We start from the raw sequence: 24,495 nt of genomic DNA on the forward strand, positions 1-24,495 counted from the left end.
GACCCAAGGTCCATGGGACCCGCCTCTAAATCCCAGGGGAAAAGGCTTTCTCTGGGGTTCCTGCTCCGGACCCCAGCCACACCCCACCGGTGCTGAGCTCTGGAAGGGATGGGAGCCAGGCAGAGACCTGTGGGTCTGATCTGAGCTTGGGGGGTGGGTCAGGCACATTCCTGACTGGCTCCCCCAGCACAGTGGGGAGTGAAGTGGCCACGCTTCACAAACAACAAAGTGATGGACAGTGGGAGCAGAGACCCCCAGGTTGCCATGGAAAGGAGCAAGCCTGTGTAAGCAGGGTCTGAATGAGTTCTCCCGTGACAGCTAGCTGGAAAGGGGAGAGACTTCAGGAGCAAACTGTATTTAGATGAACACACCTACTCTGCCAAGATATCCAGCAGACAGAGCCCTGTTGTTCAAAGTGATCAACTTTGACTGGTGCTGGGTTACAAATCACTTTAGTACTGAATGCAGGGGTAGGTAGTGAAATGTTATCAGTGTTGTTGTCTTTATTACATGATTAAAGGGGACCAGAACTGTGCTTAACCTGTATGGTGACCAGACAGCAAATGTGAAAAATCGGGCCAGGGGGTGGGGGGTAATAGGAGCCTATATAAGAAAAAGACCCAAAAATCGGGACTGTCCCTATAAAATTGGGACATCTGGTCACCCTATTAAACCTGTCCTAAATGACAGGGTCACCTCAGCTGAAAGGACCTCCTTAAGTCAGGGGCTTGAATGCCAGAGCCCTGAGAAAGTAAGAGTATGGGGACAGTGTCCCAGCCAGGAGATGTGGACTCTCCCTAAGGGTCCCTGGTCTGGTTTAACCTGTTCCTCCCCACTGTTCAAAGACAGAGCTAAATAGGCTCCATTAGGAGCCTTTGTTATTTTAAGTGTTTAAATGAGAGCTGAAATCACTGGTGGTGGGGCAGTGTTTCTGCCCAGCCTGCTAAAAGCTGAAAATCACTAAGAGACTGACCTGCAGAGGTCATAGCAGAGAGGTGGCAACAGAAGATAACTGACAGTCAGCTGGCGGGAACAACGAACAGTCAGCCGCTTCAGAAGCGGCAAACAGGCGGCCGGTGGGAGAGGAACCGCGGCTGGCAGGGTGGCCAGCCAGAACAAGTGCTCAGATGGCAGATCAAGCCAGGTGCCTTCTTCCCCAGGTGGGAGGGGAACTCACACAGATGCACCTCTGAACCCTGGGTCCTCACTGACCAAGGACAACCCCTGTGAGTGGGGTGTGGTGAGGGAGAAGAGAGGGGCACAGAAAAGGAACTGTTGGTTGTAGAACTCAAGAACACGAGGTAGAAGGCTCTGCCCCACGCACTCTGGGGTGGGTGTCCTGCTCACGGTTTATCTTTATGAATCCTGCTTGTGGAATTTTCCCTAATTAATGTCGGGTGACTTCCCTCCTTTCATTAAAAGTTTTTCTACACTCAGATGCTGTGCTTGCGAGAGGAGAAGTATTGCCTCACAGAGGCACCCAGAGTGGTGTGTAATTGTCCCAGGTTACTGGGTGGGGGGCTCGTGCTGGTTCTGTGTCGCATTGTTGAAGAGGAACCCCTAGATATTGAACCCGGCCCTGGTTGCTGCCGGCTCCACCTGGCAGAAGGGTCGCAGGTCCCATTACCCCATCGCTCTGGGCACTGGCTCAACCCCACTCCTGTTTCTCAGCCAGTGACCCGGACCCCGCTCCCAGCACTCGAGCTGCTGCCCCTTCTGGCGATGGTGACACAGCCCGACTCACCAGCACTGCCATTGCCTGGGAATAACTCTCGAGAATGGCCTCCATGTTAGTAGGGCCAGCCAGAGAGCTACATGGGCTGCCCTCTGCCCAGGGCCTCTCCTGCAGTGGAAGCCAATGGCTGGGAGTTAATGACAATACCAGTCCTACCAAACTGTAGGCTGGCACCCAGGAGCGTGGACCTCCTGCCAGGGCTCAGAGGGGTCATATTCGTCTGGGGCACAGCTGGGGTGCAGGCTCAAGGGGCAGGACACTGGAGAAATGGCTCACACAGCTGCCATGGGTGCTGGGCATTTCCTCTCTAACCCCTGAGAGCGCCCACAAGCCCAGCTTTGCCTTTGGCTCAGGGATCCTGGTCTCCAGAGAGCCGAAGCAGCAGCCACCTTCTGGCGTTATTTATTACAAGCCGGGTGTGCAGACGCTCTTTAGCATGACGCAGCATGAAGTGCATGGTGACGTCACTAAGATACATTCAGGATTCCCCAGTCACTGTGACCCAGCAGCCACCCCAGCCGGGGACTCTCCTGAGAGTTACTGGGCTGGTTTCATTCCGTGTCCCTTTGATCAGCAGTGAAAGGCGACGGTATTGTCCATACTCCTGCAGTGCATCCCCAGGCAAACTCCCACTCCAGCCTCCAGGCCTTTCCCTGGCTCAGGACCTGAGGATTTCAGAAATGTCCCGACCCTTGAATCAAGGCATGCCCCTTGTGTTTCAGAAGTGGAGTGGCTGTCTGCGTTGGCAACGTGCCTGGGGGAGCCAGGGTGTCCCCGATGCAGACAGGCAGAGAACCCCCCCACACAGGCTGCAATGCCCTGCTGCGGGGGCTCCTGGCAGCCTTGTGTTCAGACTGCTCCAGCACGTCAAAGGAGAGCTGGGGGGTGCCCTGGCTCCGATGGCGTCGCCTCTCTGGGAGATGATAAATCACCCCGGGGGCTTTCAGGAGGCAGCCCCACCCCACTCCTAGGAACCAAGTCTGTGTCTCACAAAAGAAGCTTTTATAAAAAGGAGAAAACCCAGCGGTAATTTGGGGAAACACTGTAACCAGTAAGTCAAACACCCGCCTGCAGCATCTTGGTGTCAGGGGGCTGCTGGCCCCCCACTGAAACTTGGGGCGGGGGGGTTGGTTCCCCTCTCCCAGTGCCAAAAAAAAGGGGACGGGCCACAGGAAATCAGGACTGACAGTCCCCAGGGCCAATGGGGAGAGGCCAACGCTCCAGGTCAGGCTGATTGACAGGGCAGACAGGCCAATGAGGGGGTCAGGAGGCCAGGGTCCCGTGTGAGGTGGAGCGGCCAGGGCTGGAGCCGGAGGGGCAGAGCTAAGGGGAGAGCAGGAGCCCAGCTGGGCTGGGAGCAGGGCCAGAGCCGGGGCCAGAGGAGCAGCCCCAGGAGCTGAGCTGGAGGCAGGGTATGAATGGGGCTGGGACTGGGGCCGGGCACGTGAGCGGCTGGGGAGTCCAGGGGCCCCGGGCCCCAGGCCCAGCGCAGGGAGGCCCCAGGCACGAGGCCTTGTAGGTGGGGCTGGGAGGGGCTCGTGACCCCGACGGGGGCCAGGCTGGGGGGACGGGCCCTGCCCCCTAGCACCTGTGGGCATGTGGGCACCGCCAGAGCAGGGTGCGAGCCCCGGTGTCACGGCAGCAGAGCCAGGGCCTGGGCAGGGGCCTGGGACATGCGAGGGGCAGGCTGGGAATGTCCCTGTGCCCCTGAGATGGCCGAGGGTGGTGCCCCAGGTCCACGGGGCGGGTGACATGTTTCCCTTGCACCTTCCCCTTTTCCCATGTTCTCATTAGTTGCTGGTTAATAAATCGTATTTGCTCTGAACTCTGCGGTGAGCACTGGGGCAGGGAAGCGTCCGGTGCGGAGAGAGCACCCCGGAGTGGGGACAGCCAAGCCCCTGTCCTACATGACCATGACAAGACTGCGAGCCCAGGCCCCACGAATCCTGGGTCCAGCTTTGTTGGGATTACGGGGGGGTCCTCGAGGGCAGGCCGGCCTGCGGGTGAAGGGAGTGGGAGTGAGGACTCAGATCCGTTCCCTAGCCCATTTCACCGGGGTAGTGCATACGCCAGGAAAGTTCCCCTCAATAGTGGGACCATTCCCCCTCTTACACAGACATCTAAGATGTCGAGCAGATTCCTCCACTGTTTGTGGCTCCTATGACCCCATTGTAATAAATCTCCCCTGCCCCGTGATGTCCCTGCAGCTCATAAAAATACCTGGAAAGCACAAATGTGCTGCTCTGGGAAAGCAATGGCGTGACGGACATTCACACAGTCCCCCAGCCCACGTCCTCCTGCCAGGACCCCCGCTGGGTGATGCTGTGCTGCTGGGAGGGCTGTTGTCAGAGCCAGAGGGTTTGCTCCTACCGGGGTCATCACACCCTCAGGGGAACGTGCATGAGCCACTCATACGGGGTCAACAACCCTAACGGGGACATGTGAGTACTGCTTCTCTGGGGTCATCACAGCCTAATGGGGAGGTGGTGGTGGGAGCCCCGAGACCTCCCCACGCACCCTCCTCTGGTCATGTCCCAGAGACGAGGGTCGGGGCACAGAAACATTCAGCCCCCATCGTTAGACATCAGCTGAGGGAACCCGTGGGGCGGGGCAGGACGGGGGGCAATTGAGCTGGACGGGGCGTGATCCAGAGCACATGACCACAAACAGGGATAGCACAAGCCTTTGGGGGGAAACATGAGCTCACCTCTGCAGCCTGTTATTACATTTCCACCTTCCTCACACCAGGGATGTTTCCCAACTCTCGCAGGGCCCTGCTGCTTCCCTGTTCCCTTTGGGAGGGGCAGAAACCGGGGGCAGCTCTCTTGTGTAATGTCCCCTCCTGTGGCCGCAGTACCAGGCTGGCATGATGGTATATAAGCTGGTGCAGCTTGGCGCTGGGTATCCTGGCATAGCAGCACCATGAAATCAGGCCTCCTCCTCCTGGGGCTCCTCACCCTCTGGGCTGATCTGCCGTCTGCCTCTGGGCAGCTCCATCAAGGTGAGGGCTCCCTGCCCCTGCCTCCCCAGCCAGCCTGGCTTCCCTCTGCCTGCCCCCAGCCCTACAGCCTGCCCCCAGCCCCCTTCGCTCTCGGCGGCTCCTGCCCCAAATCCCCCACGCGACACAGCCCCTCGCAGCATCCCTGGCTCTGCCGCCTGCCCCAGTGTCTCCAGCCCCCTGAGTGTGGGGCTGTCCCCGTGCCTGCCCCCATTTCACCCCAGTGAGGCCTCCTTGCTCTTCTCCTCCCGCTCCTGGGACACTGAGCCCCCCTGGCTCTCCCCAGCCCTCTGGCTGCTCCTGGAGCCTTTCTACCCTCTAGGGTCTCCCTGGTGAGCCCCCCATGCCCATGGCTCCAGCCAGTGACTCCCAGACAGCCCCCCTTGAACCCACCTCCCTCCGGGCCGGGTCGCAGCCTGGCTCTGGGTTGTGCCCTTGGGTGTCTCCCTGCCATGCATGGCTCAGTGTGAGCTCTCTTCCCTCCCCTTCCCCATCTCTGGGATAACCCCCACGCTCTCCGTCACCCCTCCCCCCACATCCAGGCCCTCCGCATGTCCTGCCAGGGTCTTTCTCTGTGACACCCCCAGGTTCACCCCCAGGCAATGGGACCCCCCACCCCACCAGCTACAAAGGCAGGCGCCTTCCTGCACTCAGGCAGCCCCAGTTGGGCCACCTGCAGAACATGATGCCCCTGCAGCGGGGAGCTTCAAATGGTGCCAGGGGCCACAGGAAAGGGGGAGACGTTTCCTCAGGCGCGGGGAGGCTGCTGGGGGCTGTGAGTGAGCTCGGGCCGGAGGGGCACTGGTGGGGGCAGACAGGTACCACCAGGCTGATACGCAAGGGGCCCTGGAGGGCTGCTCCTTGCCAGCGACCTATGGCAGGACCTGGGGAGCAGCTCCAGGGGCTGCAGACACGTCAACGGCAGCTGGAGTCTGGACAGACCCCGCAGGGGTGAGCTGAAATCCTGCCAGGACCAGTGAGATCGTCCAGGAGCGGGGGCTCCCGCAGGGGAGCCAAGGGCAGGAGACTCACCAAGCCTACGGCCGAGCCCAGGCTGGGGGTGGGTCAACTGCTCACCTCTCCTGGCTGCCCGGACAGGAGCCCGGGCCCTGGGAGATGGACTGCATGGGCTGTGGGGCTACCAGCCTCCCCTGTAACCTCTCCCCTCCCTGCCCCACCCAAACGATCCCCCCAGGATCTTCCTTCTCCGCTGCTCAGCCCTTGCCCCCAGGCCATTTGGACAGCTCTGCTCTGGCTCCTCGTTCAGTTTTTATCCAGCCTCTCCCTCATCCCCTCCTCTGCCCGCGCCTCTCCCTGAGACCTGCCTTGGGCTCCTTTGCCACCTCCTACGCCCCACGCTGCCTCTGAGCCCCATGCACCCAGCGCCTTCCTTCCCCCCTGCCAAACACCCGTAAACACTCCCTTCCTGCATGCAGCCTTCCTGCGGTCCGGGCTGCCCCGGGGCCTCTGTGCCCTGGAGCCCCTCAGGCTGGCCGGCCCTAGTCATGTTTGTTGCCCGCTGAGCTGCGCTGACTACGGGTCCCTCCAGTCATAAATGCTGCTTGTCCGACTGTGGCCACAGCTGTCTAGCCCCAGAAATGTGCCCTCCAGAAAGATCCCCCTCCCCTCCTGGGGACCAGAGACCCTGTCTGTGTCTAGTAGTCTGAGACTCTCTGGTAGATCTCGGCTCTCTTTCGAACCCATCTCCTTGCCCGCTCTGCAACCCGGCCTCCAGGAGGTGTCAAAACATCGATTATGGCAGCTGCCAGGGCAACAAGAACAACGGTAAGGCTCTCCAGGAGTGTCAGGTGGCAGCAGGAAATCCTGCCCATCAGCCCCCCTCCCCTGTGCCTGGCCTGGGCTGCTCATCTCTGCAGGACAGGGCTGGAATCATGCCACTGCTGTGATAATTGGGCCTACAAATTTGCTCTAATTGTGAGCACGAGGATTAAAGGGCCGTGAAAGTTCATAAGATGTAACAATACCGCAGAGCAACAAATGCTGACGGGGAAGGTAGGAAAAGGAAACCGCCTGAATTAATCTAGATCGGGGTGGCCAACCTGGGGCTCCGGAGCCGCACGCGGCTCTTCAGAGGTTAATAGGCGGCTCCTTGCATAAGTGCCGACTCCGGGGCTGGAGCTACAGATGCCAACTTCCCCATGTGCCGGGGGGTGCTCGCTGCTCAACCCCTGCTCTGCCCCAGGCCCTGCCCCCCCTCCACCCCTTCCCCCAAGGCCCCTGCCCCTTCCCCAAAGCCTGCCATGCCCTCGCTCCTCCCCTTCCCCACCAGAGCCTCCTGCGCGAGTGAAACAGCTGGTGACGGCGGGGGAGAGGTGCTGGGGGCTGGAGGGCGGGAGCTGATGGGGGGCTGCTGACGTATTCCTGTGGCTCTTTGGCAATGTACATTGGTAAATTCTGGCTCCTTCTCAGGCTCAGGCTGGCCACCCTGATCTAGATAAAAGGCCGTACCGATGTGGTTCAAGGACTGTGTTGAAATCACACTTGGTAAAAACAGAAGATGTGGAACCGGAAAATAATGACCCAAATTGGCGTGTTGGATATTAGACCTAATTGGTGGACAAAATAATGAGGGGACTGGGCTATTCCACCCTCTGCGCTCCCTTTGTGGGTCCTCAGAACGTGAACAAGGAAGTGTTATTTAACCCTTAACATAACACAAGAGCCAGAGGCCAGCCAATGAAATTACCAGGCAGCAGGTTGAAAACAAACATAAGGAAGTGTTTCTTCACACAACGCACAGTTAATCTGTGGAACTTGTTGCCAGAGGATGTTGTGGAGGCCAAAAATTACTGGGGTTAAAAAAAGGATTAGATAAGTTCCTGGAAGATAGGTCCATCAATGGCTATTAGCCAGTCAGGGATGCTACCCCATGCTCTGGGTGTCCCTAAATCTCTGACTGGAAGAAGCTGGGACTAGACGACAGGGGATGGGTCACTTGATGATTACCTGTTCTGCTCAGACCTGCTGAAACATCTGGCATTGGCCCCTGTCAAGAGACAAGTACTGAGCTAGATGGACCATCGGTCTGACCCAGTCTGATGAAGCAGAGAAACTGTCAGCTAGCACAGCAGGAGTTAAGGAGAGCCTTTGGGCCCAGCTAGCCCACCCCTGACCCTTGAATCAAGGCATGCCCCTTGTGTTTCAGAAGTGGAGTGGCTGTCTGCGGTGGCAACGTGCCTGGGGGAGCCAGGGTGTCCCCGATGCAGACAGGCAGAGAACCCCCACACACAGGCTGCAATGCCCTGCTGCGGGGGCTCCTGGCAGCCTTGTGTTCAAACTGCCCCAGCACGTCAAAGGAGAGCTGGGGGGTGCCCTGGGGGGTGCCTCTCTGGGAGATGATAAATCACCCCGGGGGCTTTCAGGAGACAGCCCCACCCCACTCCCAGGAACCAAGTCTGTGTCCTACAAAAGAAGCTTTTATAAAAAGGAGAAAACCCAGCGGTAATTTGGGGAAACGCTGTAACCAGTAAGTCAAACATCCGCCTGCAGCATCTTGGTGTCAGGGGGCTGCTGGCCCCCCACTGAAACTCGGAGAGCCTTGGGCTTCTTTGCCACCTCCTACGCCCCACGCTGCCTCTGAGCCCCATGCACCCAGCACCTTCCTTCCTCACTGCCAACAATCCATAAACACTCCCTTCCTGCATGCAGCCTTCCTGCTGTCCGGACTTCCCTGGGGCCTCTTTCCCCTGGAACCCCCTTAGGCTGTCCGGCCCTAGTCATGTTTGTTGCCAGCTGAGCTGCGCTGACTCGTTATCAAGTCTCTACGAGCATCGTTGCATGTGTGTTATTAGATGGATTCACCAGATAGGGGGGAAAACCTGTGGGGTGAGACGCTGGGGTGGTTGTGAACTGTCTCCTTTAAATGGCACTGTTCCTTTTTCTTGTCGTGTGACTGGCTGTCACGGAGTGTGGGGGAGTCCAGGCCCTGCACCCCTCTTCCTGGGATTCACTGGGACTCTCAGCCAGCCAGTAAAACAGAAGGTTTATTGGACAACAGGAACACAGTCCAAAACAGAGCTTGTGGGTACACCCAGGACCCCTCAGTCAAGTCCTTCTGGGGGAGCAGGGTGTTACCTCCCCCTCCCCCTCCTGGCTCAGGTGACAGGCTCTCAGGTCTCCCCTCCCCAGGGCACATTCCCAGGTCAACACTCCCCCCTCCCTGGTGCATCACATCGTCACACTGGCTCCCTAAGTCACTTCATGTTGTTTCTGCCCCTGAGCTGATACCTGAAGCATTTGGAACCAGGGAATAAGGAATGTCAAGTTGTGCACAGTCTGGGGTGGAGCATCAGATGCTCCATCATCGGTGCTGAAGCGTGTGAAATGTATGAGAGTCACTAATATTTTCCTGATGCCCAGCGGCTGCCTCAACTCTTCAAAGGGCAAATACTAGTGAACACGTGTTGGCGAAGCCACTTTTCCCTCGTTGCTCAGTCCAGCATGTCCTGTGCAGCAGAGCGCCCTGCTGTCAACACGTGTACCTGGGAGGGTGGAGATGGGTCAGGGCAGGCGCCATCCGTTGTTCGGTGCAGCTCACTCCTGGCCCCTCGCTGCGTGTGCCCATGACAGGGTATCAGTCACACAGATTGATACTCAGGCTATGTCTACACCACTGCCTCTCAGGCTTTCTGGACTCCTGTGCCCCTTTCAGGAGGCTGATTTCTCTTGCGTACCCTACGTTTCACCTCGCTTAGAAATGACTTGCTTGCAAAATCAGACGTAAAAATCCCAAAGGGTCACAGCGCACTAGTACTGAAAACTGGCTGACTTTCTCATTGTGACCAGACAATGACAAAATAAGTCAACTGGAATATAAAGATTTTGCGTACGTTTCAGTGTCGAGCAGATAGAGCTGTATAAACAAGGCAGTGTCCCGATGAAATTTTAGTTTGTTCTGACTTTGCTAGTGCTGTTTATGTACCTGTTGTAAAACTAAGCAAATCTCTAGATGAGGGGATGTATCCCCTGGAAGAGCTCTGTGTACCCCAGGGGTTCAGGTACCCCTGGTTGAAAACCACTAGTCTACACCACAGCTTATCCAGCAGAACTTACGTTGCTCAGGGGTGTGAATAAGCCACCCCTGAGTGAGATCAGTTACACCAGCCTAAGCAATGGTGTGGAGAGCCGATGGGGAGCTTCTCCTGCTGACAAAGCTACAACTGCTCGTTAGGGGTGGATTAATTAAGTCGATGGGAGAGCGACTCCTGTCGGCTTAGAGCAGGTCCACTAGAGACCTGCGTCGGCGCAGCTGTGAGCTCTCGAGGGGAGCCAGAGCCTAAGGCCCGGAGCTGCCTCCCAGCCCTGCTGCCGGTGGGAAGCTCTCCCAGCTATCTCCGTACCTGTGACATGTAAAAGCCCGAGAGCCAGACCTCTGGGCTGGTCCTGCCTTTGCAGAACAAAGGCAGAAGGAGGGGATGGCACCTCTGGATGCCCTTGTTTCCAACCCCCGTTGGGCAGGATGCAGGGGTTGACCTATATTATACGATGCTGTGTCATAAGCCAGGATCTTTACAGACCCACAAGAATATATTACAACAGACCCTGCTGGGGAACAGGGTAGAGAGCACAGCAAAGAGGATTCACCCTGGGAGAGGGGCCTTCTCTCTGTTGCTTTGTTTCCCTTGTCTTGATTGCTCTGACTTTACACTCTTTTCAGTCATGTAAGGGCCCTGCTGTGGTGGGGGCTTGCCGTGTGGCCCCCCCAGGTGGGACTGGCTCAGGCTGGGGTTCATCTTTAATTCCTGTGCCCATCTCAAAGCATGCCCATTGGATCCCTCCCCACCAGCCTCCTCCTTGAGGCCTGTGTCTCTAGTGACATGCAGTTGAAAACAAGCCCTGAAATTGCAAGTTTTCCAGCTGTCTTTGGGGAGCGGAGGAGGTCACCCCTGGGGGGTGAGCAGTTAGATTCCTCCGTCCCTGGGGGAGGGGGTAAAGGGAGGGAGAGTCCGTTGCCTGGATATGACCCCCTTGCCTCAGGCTGCTTCACTTTCCCTGGCCTGGCTGATGTGTCTGCCCCACGCTCTGTAACCCTGGTTCTCTTCCCATTTGTTTCCAGTGAAAAAGGGCGAGTGCCCCGCTCCCATTCACTGGTGGGCTGTGAACTGCCTTATGTTCTGCTCCACTGATGCTGACTGTCCCGGATCCGAGCGCTGCTGCAGCACCGGCTGCGGGAGGGAGTGCAGACTCCCCATAGGAGGTGAGAGGCTCTCCTTCTCCACCCCACTCCATCGGTGCTGGGAGCCGAGAGCCAAGGCCTGGTGACCCCATGGCCACGCCCACCCCTTTGGGCTCCCTATTTTAATCCTGCTTCCAGGGCCCAACCCCACCCCAATGGGCATGGGCCTGGCCCCCACCCAGCCAAGGGATGGTCAGAACTCGGGCCCAGCAGGGCCTCCCTGGTGTGCGGGAGTGACACAGAGTACGAGGATCCTGATGGGGAGGTGGCATCTCGGATTATCCTGATTACAACAGTGGCGCTCAGACGCTACGGTGATAAATGGACCGTGTCTGCTGCTTCCTGCCCAGTCCAGTGGCAGCTGCCCATTCCCACCCTGCGTTTGACCCAGAAGGCAGGAGACCCTGATCTGGATGGCCCCGGGGGCTCTGCAATAGTTGCCTTCAGTGACTCAAGACACTAGATTAGACATTAGGGAAACCGTCCTGGCAGGGTAGTAAAGCACTGGAATAAATTGCCCAGGAGGCTGGAATCTCTGTCACTGGAGGTTTTGAAGAGCAGGTTGGACAAACCCCTGTCAGGGGTGGTCAGATAATACGGAGTCTTGCCTCCGTGCAGGGGACTGGGCTAGAAGACCTCTCGGATCCCTCCCAGTGCTACGTTTCCAGGCCCCCCTGCAGCCCTGCAGACAGAGACCTTAGCGGACACTCTGAAGGGGGCGGTGTGTGCAAGGCCAGCGATCTGGGCGGGTGGGGATCAGCCTGCTCGTGGCTGCAGGAGCACTATGTGGTTACATAGCAGCCTTCCCATTGTCACGAGTCCAGACAACGCTGACCCTGCTCTCTCGCTGTTCTGTTCCCCAGTAAACCCAGGGTACTGCCCGCAGTTCGACCCCAGCATTCTGACCATCTGCCTTGTGGAATGCAATAACGACAGGCAGTGCGGACTTGGCCGGAAGTGCTGCAGCCAGGGATGCCATGTGTATTGCATGTGGGCTGTGCCAGGTAAACTTCGCACCTGGGAGTGGGGGACCAAAGGGGGGGTACTTGGTCCTGCCTATTAGATGAGCCCCCCGGACATTCTGAGTAATTCAAACTGCTACACAAGTGGGGCCGGGTCAGAGAATGGACGTGGGGCAAGGGACAGAGCTGGGACAGGCAGGGGACTGACTGAAGGCGGTCTAAGGCCCAGGGGCATGCGGCTGAGTGTGGGGTGGGAGGGTCTGGGGGGAAGCCGCAGGGATCAGTCCTGGAGAGGCGCAGACCAGGACGGCAAGGAAAAGCCTTGGCCAGAGGTCAGATCTGGGGCCTGGCTCCGGTCCGTGGTGCAGGCCTGTGCGTTTGGGGTTTGTTCCCCACAGAGACAAGAGCTGTTGTTGTTTCCCTTTTCCAGCCAAACCTGGCACCTGCCCCAAGAGGACCGTGCTGCAGACGTTCGCGCCGTGTGAGAATAAGTGCAGAGACGACAGGGACTGTCCCAACATGGAGAAATGCTGCTTTACTGGCTGTGGCCTCGGCTGCCTGGCCCCTGGAACAGGTACCAGCAGCAAAGATAGAGGGGCCTGTGGAGCCCCCAGCCCCACAGCACTGGCCAGGCATCCTGTGGGCCAGAGACATCCCCACTTCCCCACCAGTCTGGGTTCACTAGCCTGAGCTCCCTTGCAGATCTCTGCCCTCCTTATAACCCATCTCCTCTCTCCAGGTGACATTTGCCGACTCCCGCCTGAGAGGGGCCCTTGCGCACAACGGCTCGTTCGCTTCTTCTACAACCCGGCCTACAGGACGTGCCAGAGATTCTATTATGGCGGCTGCCTGGGCAACAGGAACAATTTCAAAACTCTCCGGGCGTGCCAGCAGGCCTGCAGGACACTCGGTAAGGGGCCCGAGCGCGTGAACCCGCCGGCCGCAGCTGGGCAGCTCAGCAAGCTGGGACAGGCTGAGAATTAACGCAGCTGCCGGCCGGACTGGTCACCAGGAGTGCAGGGTGGGAAACGGGACCGAAGCGAAAGAGGTTGCTGGTTCTGGGGCTGGATCCTAGCCCTGCTGTGGGAGGCCAGGGCAGGGGAGACGATCATGGAAATCAGTTCATAAAATGTTCAGCATACAAATCTGTGCCGTAAGTATTCACAGGCCGACGCCCCTGGCTGTGCCTGCGAGGAGCGCGGCATGCAAACGGCCAAGAGCTGTCGTAGGCACGCGTAGACTGAGAGTCTGCATCCACGGGCCATAACTGTTAGCAAATGAGGGGTTTGCACGTACATTTTGTCTGCCTAACCGTAGTTTCTGAAAATCCGGCACTAAAGGTTCTTCAACTAATATGTAAATGAAGTGACCATTAAGAAATGTTTTTTCAGGGTTCAGATATGCCCTAGTGACCAAGTCCTCTTTTAGCCCCATCTCCCACCCCAGCTGGAGACTGGGTCCCAGTTAGATTTCAATGGGGAGGCTGAGCAGCTGTCTCTCCGTGCTCTGTAGCTAACGTGACCTGCAAGCCCTTGTGGGGCCCGGCGCATGTTCAGCCTGCAGTCACACCTACTTCTACGGCTCCGTCACCAAGACATGGGACGAGGTCGTTTGTGGCACTGCCAGGGCACTGGGAACAATTTGGCACCAGAGCCGGATGTCTCAGGGCCTGTGGAGGAGCAGGGAGGCTATGTCTAAACTACCACTTTGGCCAGTATCATTTCTGTTATTCAGAAGTGTGAAAAAACACACCCCTGAGCGACATACGTTTCACTGACAGAAGTGCCAGCGTGGGCAGCTCTGTGCGGGCAGGAGATGCTGTCCCACCGACACAGTAAGTGCCACTCGTTGGGAATGGATTAATTGTGCCAAGGGAAGAGCTCTCTCCTCTCGGCACAGAGCAGCTTCACGAGCGATCTGGTACAACTGTGCTGCTCGAAGCTTGCTGGTGTAGACGGGGCCTTAGGTGGGTGGTGAGCTGCCCAGGTCAGAGGGACAGTGCTGGAAATACACTAGGGGCTGTTCCCGTATCGCAGAAGGAGAGTCTGCGGCGCTGTTTGTGATGGGAAATGGACTAAATACAAGGGCCTATTGCCAGTTCTGGCAGTCGAATCCTAACTGTGCCCCTGGCAGCAGGGCCTCCAGAGCATGAGAACCAGCCCCAGGGCACTGCTAGGAACCGGAGCACAAACCCCACCGGGCTGTGAGCTCTCTACCTGGGGTTCACCAACCAGTTATCCAGTGTGAACTCCTCAGGCACCATAACAGCCTAACCAGGGAGTCACAGACAGGCCCCTTGGGTACGCCGGTCTGTCTTGCCACCCAGGTGAGCGTACCTTTGTGATAGCTGGTTCCTTACACCATCAATCACAGCAATATTCACCTTACTGCCAATACCAAAGGGCCAGTCACTTACCCCAAGTCAACTGCACCTCAGATCTCACACCAAAGACAACGCTTCTAGCCAATCCTATAATAAACTATCTAAAGATTTATTAACTAGGAAAAGGAAACCAGAGAGTTATTTACAAGGTTAAAGAAAGTAAACATAGAAATACAAATGAGTTACTATCTCAACTTTCACAAGGAAACAGAAGCTTCTATCATGAGTAAGCTTTACATGCCCTTCAGGACTAACCCTGGCTGAGCAGCTGTGGATCTGTTGCTTATGCCTAGAAACCTTGCCACCCCAGAGTCCAAACTGCATCATGATCATCAGTTCCTTCTGTTTGGGGTTTTTATCCCCATCCTTCCTTGTGTTCTCAGCTTCAACCTCAGGTGATGGGAGGAATCCACTTGGATGACTCATCTTCACGGGGGTGGGGAGGGCAAAACAATGAACATTGTCTGTCCTCTTTAATGTCCCACAATAGTCCATCTGGTGTCAATGGACCTTTCCTGTTGGGCAGGACATAACATCTTCTGTAGGAGATCAGCCATTCACACTAATTCTTGTCTTTCTCCTGTCTGGTGAGTTACACAGTCACAGGGGCTCACTGTACAACCGCTCAAATATTACCTTACACTGTGGGATACAGATGCTATAAGTGAGATGAATGCAGGCAGCAACACACCAGCATTCAATAAAGAAGAAACACTAAAGAGATTCCTATCATTCTAATCCCTGTTTTAACAACACTAACGCACAGGTGAGCCAGACTGATTCCAGCTGTGTGTCTGTCACTGTTCCACTGAGACACAGGGACTCTGACATGAGCTGGCACCTGGATTGCGAGTGTCACACCAACCTGGCTTTGTTAGGATGGGGTGGGATAAAGCTCTGACCTGCTCAGGCAGTTGCCACATTGCTAAGCTGCTCTCCTGTTGCTACATTTTGCGTTGGAACAGGAACTGACTGGCCGCTTCCTGAGGCCGTTGGGCTTTCAGCTTCTGAAGCAACTGCTCCCCTTCTCCTGTTGTTATACAGAATAAACGGCTACCCAGGGAGGTGACTCTTTGCTGGCATGAGGGCGTAGCTGTGACGAGCCCTTAGCCCTCCCGCTTGCCACTCTGCACACGTTGGAAACGCTGTTACTGTTATGGCCCCCAAAGGTGCTGGGCACAGACAGGATCTCACATCAGCCCAGCATGTGAGAGACGAGCTCTTTGTAGAGGATTCACAGATAACTACGGAGATGTTCGCTTCTGCGAGCTGTCCTGCCTCAGGCCCTCCCTTTGCATCCCTTAGTGCCGTGTTTATCCAGTCTTCCCTCGCTGGAATCCCCGCGGGGCCATGGGGAAAGGCAGGGCAGGGGGCGTGGCCACAAGGGGTCTGGGGTTCTGGCATGTGTCTCATTTTTGCATTTTGAAAAGGTCACTCTGGTCACAGACCTGCTCCGAGTGACCCAGCTCCCCCGGAGGCCTGGAGTCTGGGCGGAAGCTGGAGGTGCAGATTGCCCTCTCTCCCCCATGGAGCTCCCAGCTCTCTGGGGAGAAGAAGAAGGGCTGCAGGAGGCTGGCGTGGAGATGGGGAGAGGAGTGCTCAGGGATGATATGGGTGCTGCTGGCCTGGCCGGTTGGGTCTCCTGCCTCCTCCCCGGGGCTGCTCTGTGCCATGGAGTTTGCCCAGTGGCGGCTCCCGAGGTCACCCATCCCCGTGCACTCAGCCCTGCTGCAAGGACGGCGACTGCCCAGGAAGGGCCGGGCGCAACCACGTCAGCCGTGCCCCCAGCCCCCGCCTCAAGGCCGTGCAAGGCAGAACTGCGCTGACTGCACCTGACACCGGGAGGGATGGGGGGGACGGGGGGGACACAAACACAGCTGAGTGCTGGGGCGAGCCCAGCCCCCTCCCTGCCGGGATCTCTGTGCCCAGCCCCTGCCCATGGCGCAGTCCAGGATTGCAGGTCCTTGCTGCTGTCACCTCCCTCCCTGCTCCCAGCCTCATGACCAGCCCCTGGCTTGACCGACTGCCCCTTCTTCCACAGGGCCGATCAGAGAGAGAGACTGGGAAGAGCCGAGAGTGTGACCGCAGGGCCTGTGTGGGGACAGGACAGGATCCTCCAATACGGCCCCCACCTGACACCCACCCCCAATCGCCCGTGGGCCTGATCTCGCCCAGCACATGGGTTGTGTAATAAAGAGCTCAACTCAGCTGGCCTCCCTGTGATTTCCTGGATTGGGCCTCACTGTCCCTGCATGTCCGCCCGGGACAACCCCCCTCCAGCTTGCCATTATCCCATCGCTCTGGGCACTGACGTGCAGGGCCCTGGCTCGCCCCCCTTCCGTTTCTCAGCCAGTGACCCAGGCCCTGCTCCCAGCACTCGAGCTGCTGCCCCTTTTGGCGATGATGACACAGCCCGACTCACCAGTCCTGCCATTGCCTGGGAATAGCTCTTGAGAATGGCCTCCATGTTTGTAGAGCCAGGCAGAGAGCTGCGTGGGCTGCCCTTGCCCAGCGCCATGGGGCTGCCTCTGATCTCAGAGGTGCTCCTCCCTCTTGCAGTGGTTTCCAACGCTGCCTGGAGACCCGGACAGATCCTCTGTTGAGAGGCCCTGTGGCCTCCCAGTGCCTAGCCCCTAGGTTATTTCCTTCCCTCTGTATTTTGTGACTCAGGGAAGCTGCAGGAAGACGGGGTCATTCTTTGTGGCTCCTGCTGCTCAGCCTTTGTCACTTCATAGCCACCCAGTCTGCGCTGTCTCAGCGGCCAGCTATGCTGTGAGCTGGATCCAGGAACAGCCTCCACCAGGGGAGCAAGGAGACGGGGGCTGGGTAGCAGAATTATTTCAAAATCAGACGTTTGTGAAGTTCCTCCTTCGGCCCCAGCAGGAACATAATGCCTTGTGCCCGGCCCCACCCACTGCCATCATTCCAGCTCCCCAGGCGTTTCCTCAGGAGGAGGGGCCTTGCCCCCATGGCCGGGCCGTATTCCCAGGAAGTCATTACAGCGTCACCAGCCTAGATTCCCCTGGCAGTCCAATGGGATGCTGCGTCTGTCCTAGGGGTGGCTGTGCAAGCCTGCGGGCACTGCTGCATCCCCTCCAAGATGTGGTGAACGGAAGGTTCCCGTGTGCTGGGTTTCAGAGTAGCAGCCATGTTAGTCTGTATTCGCAAAAAGAAAAGGAGGACTTGTGGCATCTTAATTCCCCCTGCACGGAGGGACCCCCAAGGCCTGAGGCGTCTCTTCAGCAGCATTGCTAACCACGAGCGTTCACAAGCCAGGAGTCAGACCCCCCAGACCATGAGACTGGCTTAAAAATCATGAGACTTAAAAAAAACAAAACAAAAAAAGATGGGCTCTGTTCCTTTGCTGTCGGGCCTCTCGGCCTTCGGGCTGCGCTGGGACCATGTTTCCTAGCTTTTCTCTGCAGCCACGGGTGCTCGAACCTAGCTGGCGATTGTAAATGGAAGCTGAGATTCTCCTGTAACTGCAGGCTGCTGGGAATGGGCGACAGGATGGATCACTTGGTGATTCCCTGTTCTGTTAATTCCCTCTGGGCACCCGGCGTTGGCCACAGTCGGCAAACAGGATTCTGGGCAGCTTGCCTCCTTGGTGAAGGATCCTGTTTGTTTCTTTCCATTCCCAGACTACGCCTTTGATCTCAGTTACAAACAGGACACCCCCACCCCTCCTGGTTCCTGTAGATTTTCTCTCTTGTAGATATCACTGGTCTCTCGCTCAGTATGCAAACTGGCATCCTGCAAAAGAGAAGAGTGAGGGGGGATTTGATAGCTGCTTTCAACTACCTGAAGGGGGGTTCCAGAGAGGATGGATCTAGACTGTTCTCAGTGGTAGCAGATGACAGAACAAGGAATAATGGTCTCAAGTTGCGGTGGGGGAGGTTTAGGTTGGATATTAGGAAAAACTTTTTCACTAGGAGGGTGGTGAAACACTGGAATGGGTTCCCTAGGGAGGTGGTGGAATCTCCTTCCTTAGAGGTTTTTAAGGTCAGGCTTGACAAAGCCCTGGCTGGGATGATTTAGTTGGGGATTGGTCCTGCTTTGAGCAGGGGGTTGGACTAGATGACCTCCTGAGGTCCCTTCCAACCCTGGTATTCAATGATTCTGTGGTTCATCCCTTGGGAGGCACACAATACACAGGAGTCTCATGGCCAGACTGAGAGGTAAGCGTCTGTTACCCCCTGCCTGCAAGGAACATGTCCAAGGCTGTTACCTCCTGGTGACCTCCCTCCCAGGACCTTGAGAATATAATTTTCAGTGCAGTTTTTTGCAATGATTATGACGACCAGTGGGCTACTGGCTGGTGGTAGAGACCTCACATTCTTCTCTTTGGTGAACCGTTATCCATATATCTGACCGAGGGGATCCCTGTCAGGCCCCATGCACTCCCTGTGTTCTCTGCCAGCTGGCTCCAAGAGGTTTCTGGGTCACAGATGGCAAGTGCCACAGACCCTCGTGGGGAATACAGCCACATGAGCCATGGCTCTGTTCAGGATGCCGTGTCAGAATTGTGTAGCTGCAGTGCAAGAAGCAAAAGGAGGAGTCTCCTGAGAACAATGGAGACAATTGTAAAAGCGTTTGGGGAGGTTTCCAAAGGCAACAGGAGCCTTGAAGGAAAGCTGCAACTGGAAAGAGACCCCACCGGGGAACCTGTGTGCTTACCACGAAGGAAACATCCCATGGCACTACTTTATCCAGTACACAAGGAGCTTGAGGTATCCTAGCACCACTACAGCCTGGGTAAGCAACATGGTGCAGGTAAAGAAGCCATCGGGACGTGACGCATCTGCATACACCCAAGCCACTGAACCAGGCATTGACTAGATGCCACTATCCACTGCCCACAATTGACCTCTTGCCAGAACTCGCCCCAGCCAGAATCATTACGGTCTGTGATGTGAGGCATGGGGGTTTGGCACATAAGCCTGGTAAAGGGTCCAGCCTGCTGACAACACCATTTGGTCACTACCGATGGCTGCCCATGCAGATGGCATAAGCCCAGCACCAGAGCTGTTCCAGAGAAGACTCACCCAAGTGCCGGCAGGGCTGCCTGGGTTGAAAATCATTGCAGACAATATCCTCATTGTAGGTGAAGGGAGCAAGGACCTACGAGCTGAATGAGACCATGGCAGAAAACGACAAGCTTTTCTACAGCGAAGCAGGGCCAAGAACATAAAAGTCAACCCAGAAAAACAACACCGAGCGGTTGTCCCCGCCTCAGTACGTAGGGATCTCGTGCAAATAACACACGCCTCACGTCTGGACATTGACAGCTGGCTGGGATGGGCTGAGAGTGTGTTTACTGGCCAGGAACGAGTACACAGCTCTGCTCCTCCATCGAAGGCTGTGACATGGCTGGTCGTGTGAGACCCGCCAGCAGACGGAGATCGTGGTTTGCTGGACTCGGAGGCAGGTGACAGGGAGACAGAGACAGGTCGCTCCCGTGTGGTCTCCTGTTGAGAACCCGCTGAGCGTGTGGTAAAGGCGGGACTCCAGCTCGGCTCTGTGCTAGCAGCCTCTGGCTGAAGGGACACGGGGTTGGGGCTGGGCGTCAGGGCTTTGTTTTTAATGTGCGCGTTTGTAAAGGAGGGAAGCGGGATCATGATGAAGCTACAGGTTTGGCATCCCCTGTTCCTTCCGCTCACTTTAGTAAATTTCACAGCAAAAGTGCAGGAAAAAAGACGGCGGGGGGCGGGGGGAGCGCACCCACCCCACACTCACCCCTGCAGCAGCAGATCCCGACACTTGCGGCAGGTTTGGATAATTTGTGGTGGTGCCCAGAAGGGGTCCAAGTCCCCCGCTCCCCGCCTAAGGCTCTGGGAGGGAGTTTGGGGGTGGGGTGGGCTCTGGGCTGGGGCAGGGGGTTGAGGTGCAGGAGGGGATTTGGGCTCTGGGAGGGAGTTTGGGTGTGGGAGGGGGTTCAGGCTCTGGGAGGGAGTATGGGTGCAGGCTCTGGGATGGGGCAGGGGGTTGGGGTGCAGGATGGGGTTCGGCTTTGGGAGGGAGTTTGGGTGCAGGAGGGGTGAGGGGTGAGAGGGAGTTTGGGTGTGGGGTGCGGGCTCTGGGATGGGGCAGGGGGTCAGTGCTTACCTTGGGCGGCGCCGGCTCCCGAAAGCGACCTGCACACCCCTCTGGCAGCGGCTCGGGGTGGGGGCAGCTCGTGAAGGCCCCCCCCACGCCCCCCAGGGCTGCAGGGATGTGCTGGCCGCTTCCTGGCGCAGTGCGGAGCGCGCGGGCAGGGAGCCAGCTTAGGCTGTGTCTGCACTGCCACTTTCAGGGCTAAAACTTTAGTCGTTCAGGGGTGTGAAAAAACAACACACCCCTGAGCGACAAAAGTGTTAGCGCTGAAAAGCGCCAGTGAAGACAGCTCGAATCCCCGTCACTGGCGATTTAGATTTACAGGGTTTAGGAAAGTGTCACATTTCGATGTAACCTGTCGTCAGCTTCCTGCTGTGTGACCGCGACATGCCAGGGGCACCTGCCGGGAGCCCCATGAGGTGGTGGAAGGGGACCAGAGACTTGCTGGGAACCCGGTTCTCAGTCAGCCTTGCAATGAACTGTGCTCGGCCTGTCCATGCGGGCTTCCAACGTGCTGCTGGACAGCAGGTGGGATCTAACTGTGCAAGTCCTGGTGAGACAGACAGAAGCCAGGGAGTGGAAAATTCCTGGGGCTTTTTCCCAACAAGCTACAGCCTTTCGTCCGCCGGCAGGTGGCACTGCTGCACCGTTGATCCCCGGCCCCTTTGTGCCTCTCTCTAGGCTCTGGATTCTTTTCCGTGCCCAGTGCCTTTCCTGCTCCGTGCGTCTCAAAGCCCGAGGTGCTGGCAGTGCAAGCCAATGTGCCAGGCAGAGTGTGCCCTGCGACAGCTCGCAGACAGCCGCCGGCACCAGGGCCTGTGCTGCCCGCTGAGCCCACCCCAGGCACTGCAGAAGGGAGAAAGGGGATCTGGTGCAACCTCTTACCAGAAGCACCTCTCCCAGGACCGGTCCTTCCCGGTGCGTCGCCCTGCAGCAGGGGCATTTCCACCATGCCCTTGGCTTGGGTCAGCATCACACCATCATGCCGCAAAGGCTGCCATGCCCTGGCATCTGACCCAAAGGTGCTGTAACAGACCCGTAGCCAGCTAGGGCTCCTGGCTGCCCCTGCTCCGGCTCTCCCGGAATGGCCCAGCAGCACCAGGGTAGCACAGGCCCTGCTGCGAGAGCAGACGGGGATTCGCTCATTGGGTCCACTCAGCAGAGGGCAGCTGCCACGTGCCCAGTACCACGTTCACTGCCATCCTTGTGGACACACTCCGCCCAAGGGCGCTCACGGGGTTGTACGGATGCCCCGGGCCCCCCACACCTGCATCCAAGGTGATGATTTTGCCCTTAGCTTGCAGGGACTTGAACCCTGGACCTTCAGCAACAGCCTCTAGCGTGGCAGCGAACGGAGCGACTCCCTGGGCTGTGAGCCACAAGCCCTGTGAGGGCTGGTAGAGGGCACCATGGGCACACGCAGGCACCTAACGGCACAGCCCCTTCTATTAACAGCTCAGACACTCAGCTCAGCCTAGTCAGCTCAGGCTCCTGGAAATAGCTCGGCCGCTAGCTCATACTGAGCATGCTCGGCAGCACAACACGGGCATTAGCATAGTCCCGCCCATCCTGGTATTACATCACCTCCTGCACAGCATCACTCCCCTGCCAGGGAGCGTCTGGGGCGCAGCACAGATAGTCACTGGAGCTGCCAGAGGGGGTTGGCCGCGTGTGCGTGCTGCCTGCCAGCACTGGGGGACGCCGGCCGAGCGCCCTGCGCCGAGCCCTGCGCGCCCGCTCAGACCTGGTGTGACAGCACGGCTGAGGGAACAAAGCTTTTCTACAGCCAAGCAGGGCCACGAACGTAAAACTCAACCCGGAATAACTGACTCAGCCAGCGTGAGCTGCCATGCGTCCGCCCTCTGCTCACAGCTGAGGGGCTGAAAGCAGATCCCAGCAAGATCAAGGCAGTGAGACACCTGCCAGCTCCAGGGGGTGTGAAAGGGACTCGGCACTTCATGGGCATGATACATTTTCTGTCCACACCTGGCTGCAGAAGAGGAAGCCAGACGTCAGCTCACAAGGCAGGATGAGGCGTGGGATTGGGCAAGTCCCCAACAGCAAACGTGTTCTTCTTCATGCTGCCCGGCGAGCTGCACCGCAAGGTTGTCTGCCTCCTTACCCCCTGCTGGTCCCCATCGGGATGCGAGCTGGGCCTCGGAGCTGGACAGTGCACTCAGGAGCTGAGAGTCCAGTGTTTGGTTCCAATCTGCCCATGGCACCTTGGGCGTCATTGAACTGGCCGGTGCCTCAGTTTCCCTACTGTGCACCTGTTGGGATGACGCCGCCCCTCGCGCGGGGTGCTGAGGCCTCGCACAGCACAAAGTATTATCATGAAGATGGCTCGCGATCCGCGGGCTGGTGCTCTGACTCACTGCACCACAGACCCGGCCCCAGCCAGAGCCCAATCCCAAAGGAAAGCTGAGATTCCACATACCTGCACTCGCCTTCCCTCAGAGGATCAGAAACCACCCTCGTCCCGTTCACACCCACCCCCACGCTCATCTCTCTCGCACCTGCCAGCAGACTCAGGCTCTCAGCCATTACTGGGACCTGGCCTCCCGTCTCCCAGCCTCCCACATGTCCCGGCTCTTGGAAAACGCCAAATACAGCCCCAGCAGAGCCTCCCTCTCTGGGCCCAATAATGCCAGAGCCAAGGCCCCCGCAGCAGCCCGGCTGTCCCACTTTTAACAAGTGGGATGGAGGGGGCCATGACACCTGGCTCCAGCTCTACGTATTTATACACAAGAGGTTGGCCTGGAAAAGCTCTGGAGCTGCCCCCGCCTGTGGCAGCCAGTCGCACCTCCTGCGGCCGGGGACTCCGGGAAGGCAGCGCCCTACGAGGGGGGCAATGGCCCTTCCTGCCGTGCAGCTGCCCTGCTCATGGGCTGGCATAGCAGCCAGGGCCCATGTGTTCGCCTACTCTCTGGTCAGGTACCAGCTCTGCCCGGCGGCTCGGGCAGGACTGGGGGGTGGCTGGGGTGGGCAAAGGGGAAGCCGGGGGCAGCTGGCAATGAGTTTGGGGGGGTCTCAGGCCAGATGGCAGCGGGACAAGTGATCATGTCACAATGCACCGTGCATGGCACTTGTGGGGCGCTCTTGTTGCGGCAGAGGGACTGAGGGCTGCTGGGGCCATGGAGGGAAGCTGGGGGGAAGCTGGCACAGCTGCTGCCGGTGCTGTGTCTGCCTGTCCACCCTCCCACCCCCAGGGGAGGGAGTGCAGGGCTGGGGGGCTGCGGCCTCGGAGCTGGCACAGCCTTCCTCTCCCCCCAGCGCTTGCGGCCCGGCACAGTAGCTGGTTTCCAGACAAAGGAGGCGCCGAAGGGAGTCGGTGGGATGATGAATTGCTAAGGGCCGTGTCTCCGCAGAGTTTCTGTTTGGCACAGGGGGAGGAGATGGCTGCAGCCTTGGCCGAGACCCGGCCATGGCACAAACCAGCCTCTGCCCAGGAGCTGAGCCAGGTAATGGAGCGGGACAGATCTAGCCGAGGTTTGCTCCTGGCTGCACCAGCTGTAGGGAACTGCTAGACCTGCGGCAGCAGCTGTGAACTCCCCTCCTGGTGCTGGCATCCTCAGCCCCCACCCCTCCCCTGCAGCGCCCCCTGCTGGGCGAGGCCGGGCTGCAGTAGCTGGGAGCTCTCCCCCCCAGCGCCCCCTGCTGGGCGAGGCCGGGCTGCAGTAGCTGGGAGCTCTCCCCCCCCCCCCAGCGCCCCCTGCTGGGCGAGGCCGGGCTGCAGTAGCTGGGAGCTCCAGCGCCCCCTGCTGGGCGAGGCCGGGGCTGCAGTAGCTGGGAGCTCTCCCCCCCCCAGCGCCCCCTGCTGGGCGAGGCCGGGCTGCAGTAGCTGGGAGCTCCCCCCCCACAGCGCCCCCTGCTGGGCGAGGCTGGGGCTGCAGTAGCTGGGAGCTCTCCCCCCCCCCAGCGCCCCCTGCTGGGCGAGGCCGGGCTGCAGTAGCTGGGAGCTCCCCCCCACAGCGCCCCCTGCTGGGCGAGGCCGGGGCTGCAGTAGCTGGGAGCTCTCCCCCACAGCCAGCGTTTCCGCACCCCCGCTCCTGACAGTGACTGTACCAGGAGAGGCCCCCCCTTCCCCTGGTTTCACCCGCAAGTCCGGGCCCGTTTCCCTGAGCCCCG

The 24,495-nt window shown here is 58.4% G+C and overlaps 1 protein-coding gene across 1 annotated transcript; it reads left to right on the forward strand.

The window, feature by feature from the left end:
* The first annotated feature begins 4,657 nt into the window (after positions 1 to 4,657).
* On the forward strand, positions 4,658 to 16,356 carry LOC141997644 (uncharacterized). Its single transcript, XM_074970071.1, has 6 exons — positions 4,658 to 4,736; positions 10,810 to 10,950; positions 11,793 to 11,933; positions 12,322 to 12,465; positions 12,631 to 12,801; positions 16,316 to 16,356. Exons 1-6 carry the CDS (start codon positions 4,658 to 4,660, stop codon positions 16,354 to 16,356), a joined length of 717 nt encoding a protein of 238 aa, XP_074826172.1.
* The last annotated feature ends 8,139 nt before the right edge of the window (positions 16,357 to 24,495 follow it).

Source organism: Natator depressus, chromosome 13 (genome assembly GCF_965152275.1).
Source record: "Natator depressus isolate rNatDep1 chromosome 13, rNatDep2.hap1, whole genome shotgun sequence".
In the NCBI taxonomy this organism is placed as follows: domain Eukaryota; kingdom Metazoa; phylum Chordata; order Testudines; family Cheloniidae; genus Natator; species Natator depressus.

Excerpts from the sequence above, each read along its gene's own strand:
- LOC141997644 (XM_074970071.1), top strand. The coding sequence starts at position 4,658 with ATGAAATCAGGCCTCCTCCTCCTGGGGCTCCTCACCCTCTGGGCTGAT. Across the intron at positions 10,951-11,792 it reads GTGCAGACTCCCCATAGGAG|TAAACCCAGGGTACTGCCCG; the intron begins GTGAGAGGCTCT and ends TCTGTTCCCCAG. Across the intron at positions 12,466-12,630 it reads CTGCCTGGCCCCTGGAACAG|GTGACATTTGCCGACTCCCG; the intron begins GTACCAGCAGCA and ends TCCTCTCTCCAG.